An 8,920-nucleotide genomic window follows, 5' to 3' on the forward strand; every position below is an offset into this window, starting at 1 on the left:
TTTTGCTCATGAGACTTTGAAAAAGATCTTTAAGTGGTGCAATATTTCCTTTAATCTTGCTTCATCGATGGATCAGTTGGTTAACCTTGCTGCTCATTAGGGAAACTACCCAAAAAAATGAAAGCTTTTCCTTGCCATTATTTACAGTTATTTCTGGGGTGTTTGGCGGGCTCGGAATGACAAGATTTTCAATAAAATGTGTATCTCTTCTTTGAAATTGACGGATAATATCATTATCATGGTGTTTAGTTGGGTAAAACATAGAAGTTGTATTTGGTTTGATTGGTGTGTTTGTCCTTTCAACATTTGGTATTTTTTTTGTTTTCTCTTTGCCCTGCCTTTTGCCTTTGCCTTTTTAGGTAGTGGTTTTTAATATAATTCCACCATTTCCCAAAAAAAAAAAAAAAAAAAAAAAAAAAAAAAAAAAGAAAGAAACTTTACCAAAAGCTTTAATGCAATAATATACATACATAATTTTAAAATAGACTTGGACTTTTATTTTGAAGAGGTTCCGGTTCCTTGAAATTGATCTCTGAGTAACTCATATTTTCTGAGCTCGGCTAGAGAAAGTGAGGGAGAGAGCTCTACTAACACCTGCAAAATTCAGAAGAATCGGATTACTAATCAATATTGGTTTTAACTTAACATGTTGATTTTTGTATTCACATTATACATTACTTATTTACGAAATTACGAAATTAGAAAACAAAAAAAGCTATGTTGGGTCAACCCAAACCCAAATCTTTTGACATTGATAAACATACCATCACAAAATCTTCATATTCAACAACCACAGAATCGACTTCATCCTTCATGGAAGTTGGGTCTGCATCAGCGTCTAAAACCTACAATTAAGAAGACGGGTTTTTTTTTTTTTTAAATTAATGGGTTGCGCACTTAATCTAGACAGCTATACATGATTGTTTCTTTTTCACTTAATATAGACAATATGACTTAACAAGAATTTCGTTTAATGTTTTTACACATCAATCTTTCACATATTTATCTTAGCTGTTTATTGTAGAAAAAAGCAGTTGCAAGTTCAAAGTCTGGATATAAATAAGGGAATAAGGTAAGAAATCTGACCTTGCGCCTTGCAGCATGGAACCAAGCATCTGCACACAAGGCATACATGTCTGCACCAGTAAAATTTGGGGGACATTTCTTTGCTATTTCATATAGATTCACGTCTTCATGCAACTTAAATTTCCTGGTCAGTGCTTTTAGAACCCTAAAAATTTTACAATTCATTGTGGAAATCTTTATGAGATTCAGATTCTTTAGAAGAAATATAAGCAAGCAAGCAACCAACCTCTCCCGATAAGATGGGTCTGAATTGACTCCAACATACAGTAGCTTATCAAAACGACCAGGCCTTAAAAGTGCTGCATCTATAAGATCTGGTCTATTGCTTGCTCCAATTATGAATAAGTCCTAAAATATTAGAAATTTGATAAATCATGATGAAGAAAACAGGTACTATGAAGTATGTAGCAGTAGCAGCATACTTGGGATGAATCATTCAGGCCATCGATCTCTGCAAGCATCTGATAACACAAAACCAAAATAAGCATTCACTGTTGAGATAATTTGACTGAAAGTCCCATGTTGATGGCAGGAGAAAGGGGTTCCATGCCTATAAAAATATAATGAAAGTAAGAATTCACCTGAGAAACTACACGATCCATAACTCCACCAGAATCACCGGAAGCACCTCTGGCTGGAGCAAGAGAATCCAGTTCATCAAAGAAGATGACACATGGACGGGCTGCTCGAGCCTGCAAAACACCCCATTCTCATGATTTTATTTATTTATTTACCAACTACATGTATTGGATAGAAGAATTTACCTTCTGAAATATGTCGCGTACATTTTTCTCTGACTCTCCAATGTACATGTTGATTAATTCGGGCCCTTTGACACTTAAGAAATTAAGAGAACATTCGGTTGCAACAGCTTTGGCCAGCAACGTCTGTGAAAAAAAGATTATTATTATTATAAATTTTTAATACATAATTCACAAAATAAATGTGATAACATAAACATACTTTCCCTGTACCAGGAGGGCCATAAAGAAGAACACCAGAGCGCTTACGTAGCCCAGATGAAAACAAATCTTTATGCAGAAGGGGGAGCTGTAAATACATTACCAAATAAGTCACAACTTAAACCAAAGCTTACTATAAGCAACCGGAATTCAAGATTCCATTCCTATGTACCTGAACTGTATCAAGAATAGATTTTTTCACATCTTCCAGCCCACCAACATCCTCCCACTTAACATTAGGGACCTACACACACACACACACAAACAACTCAAACTTAGTATTGATCTTAGCAACACAACCATTTTTTATTTTACAGACCTTGGGAGTCCCCAAAGCCGATGCATTCCTTTTCTTTGACCGCTCCAAAGCTTTGACCATGAATTCTTTGCTGTCACCCAACTTCTCAAAGCTACTGCCATTAATAGGAATCAAACTTGAACCAGCATCAGCAACTAAAGCCCTAATATCCCTTGGCATGAAACCTGATGTCTGTCCAACCATATCTTTTACAACATCCTCTGTACAAGTCTGCAAGGAGCTTACATCATTCATTACATTTTAAGATAAATATATATGTATACAGTAAAATATTCTTATTCTTATTCTTACTTACATCTGGAACCAATTCAGGGATAAGGTGAAGTGACTGGGATAGCATTTCGACTCTCTGGTCTTCAGTCAAAGCTCCCATTTTCATTTCATGGCTGAAACAACGCCTAATTGTAGGTGGCAACCCTTCAGAGTTATCAGCAGCTGCAACTAGCAGCACGGGATGGGTATTAATCGTATTCATATGCTGCATAATGAGAGTAAAACAGTGAGCAGCCAATGGATAATTGGCATATTTTTATGGCAGAAATCATCATCTGAAAACATCAACCTCTGCTTCTTCTTCTTCTTCATCTTCATAATCATCAGCTTGTCTAGATGGCTCGGTGAATTCCCTGATGACAGATGCAACTTCAGAATTCATACCAACTTGATCATTTTGTGAACCATCATTAGAGCTCAAATTGCTGAAAGCATCAAAATGGCGCAGCAGAAGAATAGTTGGTGCATATCTGCAATAACACAAACACAGTCATACACATATTATCAGGAATTATTTTACTACGAAACACGTAACAAGAAAGTAGATCATTTCACATCATTATGGTTGTAAATACCTACGAGCTGCACTGAAAGCTTGAGCCAACATGGAAGAAGCCTTCCTCTCTGAAGATGCAAGTAAATCATGACAACTATACTCAACCACATGCAGCCCAAGTTGAGAAGCAACATGCTTTACAACAGTCCTTTTCCCACAACCAGGTAAACCAAACAAAAGAACAGCAACCCTGAATTTTGATGAAAGTGCTGATGGGCATAACGTTGGTGTGATAATAGAGGCCAGGGTCTTTACTGTGTCTTGATGTAAAGGTGCAAAACCTCTTGATCCAGAAAGTAAAAGATCCGGAGGAAGAGCAGATGGAGTACTTGCTGCAAGCACAAGGGCAGTTTGGGCACGATTGATTCTAAGAATCGGTTCATTTGAAGGTTCCATTGCAACCACCTAAGGACATGAGCCAGATTATTTGATATGTGGTACTGTGTAAAGATGTTGGAAAGCACAGAAAAAATGGAATACCTTAAAGTATAGATTGGTATCATTTTGTTTCTTTTGGCTACAAGGAATGCATATGGCTGATTTGCAGTTCCAATTGATGCAGATACTGAAAACATCACCTCTGGCAAGACATCTATCTATGGAAAAGTACTCATTTAAGGCCAGATCGATCTTTTCCTGACGATTTTCAGTTTCAATGGATGAAGTTCCTACAAGAGAACCAATGGTACCACATTCTGGTATCTTTACAAAAGATACCCTCAAATGTGAGGCATATCTTGGTGATTTTGTCAAAGGCTCAATATCTAGGTTAATAGAGAAGTCCTCATTCGGTTCGTTTTCTTGTTTAGTCTCAAATAAAGAAGCCAATTTTGTTTCTCCATGGTGAAGAAGCAGTCTCAAGCATGAGGTATGCAAACCAAGATTAAATGCTAAAAGAGGAGAGACATAAGCAACTTCTGTAGCCAATGGAACATGATTAATTGTAGGGAAACTACATGAAGGAAATGCAAGCATTGCATATGAAGAATCATATGAGAGTGATTCGTTGTGAGATGTGATATCATGAACACTGGGAGGATCAAGAGCCACAACTTGACTGATTCTTTGTATCTGGGAATCCACATTTTTAACAATTACCTAAACATAAAACATAGAACAAAAAGGTGAACAGGAGAAAACAACTAATGCTGCAGAAAAAATCCTAAGAAATTAGAACTAAAAGTTGCACTAAAAGAACAAGTTTAAAACTTAGACATCTGATGCAGGACTTTGAACATTGTACAAACTAATTGGTATGCAGACAACTAAAGCTGAATTTTAACTCAGTTTATGGCTCTGATATCTCTACCCGCTAGACTTATAACAAAACAAAAATTTCTCTCTTAAATATCATGGTGCATCTGCTGAAAAACAGCCAATAATGATCCTTATGAAACCATTGGAGATTTAAAATCATGAAATCGTCATCTTTTTCTTCGATCTTATTTCACACTTTCAAAGGTTCAAAAGAATGAATAAGAGAATGATTAAATTACCAGTGAACCGGAGGTAATCAGTAGCCTTTTGAGAAGCGATGTAGAAAGTCCAATCAAGGCAGCATCGTCTAGAGAAGCCACCTTCTTGCCTAATTTGTCCTCAGACAACCTAAGAATACCCGCACGCAATTGCAACATAGTCGGTGCATCGCCATCGCCGTCGCCGAGGGAGTATTTGTTAACCAAAGCACCGTCAATTCCATTTATTTTTTCTTTATGGGATGAATTGAGCACGGAATTGAGAAGTGATTTTGTAGAAGAAAGCACGAGAGGCTTCCTTCTCCCCACCATTTAAGCTCTGTGAGAACCTAGCAACTACAGAACACCAATTGAACTGTAGTGAGGAAACAGAGACAGAAAATCATCTATAAACAAGGGTTTATTGCGCAAGTCAAGAAAATCCATTCGGAGGACGTTGACGCCATAACTGAATAATTTCAACGTCATCAACAATCAGGGGGGCGCATTTAGCTGGATGTGGGGGGAGAGGCCCCCAACGCTTTGCCATGGACGAGCGTATATTAGTGGAAATTGGGCTTATAAAAAGAGGCCCTCTTTTTTGGTCTTCAACTCCATTCCAACAATGCAACAACTAAATTCCGGTGGCATAATATATATATATATATATATATATATATATATATATATATATATATATATATATATATATATATATATATATATATATATATATATATATATATATATATATATGCTTAGGTTATTTTGTTTTTACTAACTATTGTGTGCCAGAATGCACAGATCTGGACCACCGGATGAATAAAATCAATGATTATGATCTGAGGGTCTATGATATTATAATAGAGTAGTATGTACCATATAATCACACAAATTTCAGAAAAATGGTATTTTGGTCAATTAACATATTTTAAAAAATGTAATTTTCGGATTTTAAGGGATCATTAACACTTCTAATTTTAAAATCTGAATTTTTTAAATTAATTTAAATTAATTCTAAACATAATTTGTAAACATAACCGATTTTATTCCGTCAGAATGGATTTTTGTTTGAATGATGTTCTTTCAGAGTTTAATTCTAGTAGAATATTAACGAAGAATAACAGAATTCTTGAACTCCTAGTTGAAGAATAACAACATTTTAATATTTTCATATACATTCGAACTTAAATACAAATTCATACATATTCTTACATACTAATAGCCTTCTACATTGTAATATATTTATACATATTCTAAAAGAATATCATAAAAAATCAGCATTCTTGAATATACAGTTAATGAATAAATACAAGTGTAATTCTTAAAAAATAAAAACATTCTTAAACTGTGAGTGTCATCAATCTTTGGCTCATTCTTCAAGTCATTCTCATCAGGTCTTCAAGCCATTCTTCCGATCATTCTTATCACAAATGCAACAAAAATTAATAATGGTTAAAAACATGTTGCTTGCAATTCCTATTAATTTATACATTCTGGGAGAATACATATAATTCATTCCGGTAGAATATACAGAACATAATCTTGCATAATACATAAAATACAATCTCGCAGAATACATAGAATAAAATCTGCTAATTATGACTTTACATGCCACTATAAAGAATTAAAAGCATGTGATTTTCCATTTGCAATCGTATTTCTCTATATATAAACATTCTAAAGCATAGAATGTATAAATGCATTCTGTCAGAATTACTATAATGTTACTTGCAATTCCTAGCATTTTATATATTCTAGAAGAATACATAGAATATATTCTGATAGATTACATAAAATTTGCTACTAAATCAAGATTATAAAATCATGAACAGTGGAACATGTTAAGTTTAATAATTTTCAAATATTAGAAGGTTAGATTTTGATATTTTCCACATATTGCTTATTTAATTAGGTGATTACAAATGCTTTTGAGAAGAGTTTTCTCATTCATACAATGTTTAAGTTCTAAAATGTCTCAAATTTGTGAAAATCTCTTATAAACCCTTAATCAAATCTTCACCCTAAATTGATTAAAAAAATCAAATACTAATAGCAAAGATTGATGTTACTCAGGTAATTAACACATAAGGAGTTAATAAAACAACAAAAAAACATATCAAAAGGTTTAATGAAGAAAATAAAAGAAATACTCTTTGAGGCATTTCTACAAACACCTGGCGTGCAACATAGAAATCAAAATTTCTTTCAGGCCATTTCTACAACAAAGCTGCCAAATTCTCTTTGAGGCATTTCTACAAACATCCATTGATTCTTAATCAAACGAACACCTATGTAATTCTGCCAAATCAAACAAGAACAAAAAGAAAAGAAGGAGCCTTTACCTATTGATTGAATCATTGTTGAACAGCTTCCTCCATCACCGATTCCACCTACCTGCCGATTGTCACCACCCCATACGACTTACTGTCGCCTTACAACTCCCAATTTGCAACCACCCTTGTGTTTCAAGACAATCGGACCAGAAGAAGAATGGTGCCGAGGGGAGCAAACCTGCGCTGTCGGCCTCCTTCCATCACCTACGCTAGCGATCCACCAGCACCACCGAACCCTCACTTCTAGCCTCTTTCCGACGATAATAGGCCGACGAACATGCAACTGTGAAAGAATCGATTTCTGGTGGAAATGAGGAATTAAGGTATCGATGATTTCTGGTGGAAAAGAGGAACTGAGATATTGATGATTTAAGGAAGTCGCCGTACTCTTTAAGGTTAGGGATGTGGGCTTTGTAGGGTTAAACTAATTAAGGAAATATTCATTGAATTATTTTTTTACCATAATTAGATATAGGAAGTTTACCATTATACCCTTTTTTAATTTATTTAATGATTTATTATTCTTGAATTCTCATTGGTGCATTTAGTCACACACTATTTGCTAAAAACATTTGAACCTAACTCTCTCTCTCTCTCTCTCTCTCTCTATATATATATATATATATATATATATATATATATATATATATATATATATAGGGTTAGGTTATTTTGTTTTCACTATCTATTATGTGCATGTATGATTGATTCTGGACCAATCATTTTAGTTATTTTAAGAAAGTAATTAATGCATATTACATGTTGAAGATAAAATAGATATTAATTACATCTTCAGCATTTAATATGCATTAATTACTTTCTTAAAATAACTAAAATGATTGGTCCAGAATTAATCATACATGCACACAATAGATAGTGAAAACATTTGAACCTAAGTCTATATATATATATATATATATATATATATATATATATATATATATATAGGTGGGTTCAATTGAGAAAATAAAAAATGTTGAGAATAAGGGAATCATTCTCAGCCACTCATTTTATTCAAGCATAAAAAGACACGGTGGCAAACTTGTAAATATGAGAACAACCTTTAATATCAAATATGTATTTGTAGTTCAAACCCATTCATCATTCATCATCCAAATTTCTTCTCCAACTTTCAACAATCATCCAGATTTCTTCGATTAAACCATCATCAATCCATTTTTTTTTTGATCGGGTAAAGTTGTAAAGGGGATACGAAGCAGATGATGGCGAGAGGAAAACGAGAAGCGAATCGATGAACGAACACAACGGGCTTTGCAGCAACCCTTTGTTCACCTCCCGTCGTCGGCAACAAAGGAGACCAAGGTGAAGATTCTCCGGTGCTCGTCTTCGTCTGATTAAGGGGGAGAAGCACGGAGGTTCGTCGCCCGACTCGCAAACCGAGATGGTCTCCGTGGTTTTGACTAGACCAAAGGAGGATGTGTTTGGTTTTGCTAGGAGATTGCGATCGGAAAGAAGCCAAAAGCGAGGGTTTGGTTTTGCTAGGAGATTGGGTCGGACGTCCGCTGCCTCTCATTTGCTTCCTTTCGGCGAGAAATGAAGAGAGAGGGAGGCGAGGGAAGATGGCATCGGTGTTAGTGGGTCAACGAGCCAAGGCATAAAGGGAAACCTAGGTTCCAATCGACGGAAATAGTCTAGAAGATGGTGGCTTTTGGCTGTGGTAATCGACGGGAAGTGCTGAAGGATCTCGATGGGGCAGTTGCTGCTTCAATTGGTACGATCCTCTTCTCGTTTCTTTTATTTTGATTGTAAATCAGTTAGGTGGGTGTTTGGGTGATCGATGTTCAACGGGTGAGTAGATAGGGGAAAAGGATTTGATCAGGTTTGGTGTGTTCATCATGAACAAATGGAGAAAAGGGTTTGACTGGAAATCAACGATAACGAAGGGATTTTGGTTTGTTTCATTTTACAGGAAA

The 8,920-nt window shown here is 35.2% G+C and overlaps 1 protein-coding gene across 1 annotated transcript; it reads right to left on the bottom strand.

Annotated features, from left to right (window-relative positions):
• Window positions 1-436: 436 nt before the first annotated feature.
• Window positions 437-5,172, bottom strand: LOC111896060 (peroxisome biogenesis protein 6). Its single transcript, XM_023892084.3, has 15 exons — window positions 4,693-5,172; window positions 3,677-4,294; window positions 3,216-3,601; window positions 2,930-3,110; window positions 2,663-2,845; window positions 2,368-2,577; window positions 2,221-2,292; window positions 2,050-2,136; window positions 1,851-1,973; window positions 1,668-1,778; window positions 1,509-1,547; window positions 1,313-1,434; window positions 1,087-1,231; window positions 765-845; window positions 437-594 (listed from the first exon to the last, which is right to left on the bottom strand). The coding sequence occupies exons 1-15, from the start codon at window positions 4,981-4,983 to the stop codon at window positions 496-498; spliced, it is 2,748 nt and encodes a 915-aa protein (XP_023747852.1). The 5' UTR covers window positions 4,984-5,172; the 3' UTR covers window positions 437-495.
• Window positions 5,173-8,920: the final 3,748 nt, after the last annotated feature.

The sequence above is a fragment of the Lactuca sativa genome, chromosome 8 (genome assembly GCF_002870075.4).
Source record: "Lactuca sativa cultivar Salinas chromosome 8, Lsat_Salinas_v11, whole genome shotgun sequence".
Taxonomy (NCBI): Eukaryota; Viridiplantae; Streptophyta; class Magnoliopsida; order Asterales; family Asteraceae; genus Lactuca; species Lactuca sativa.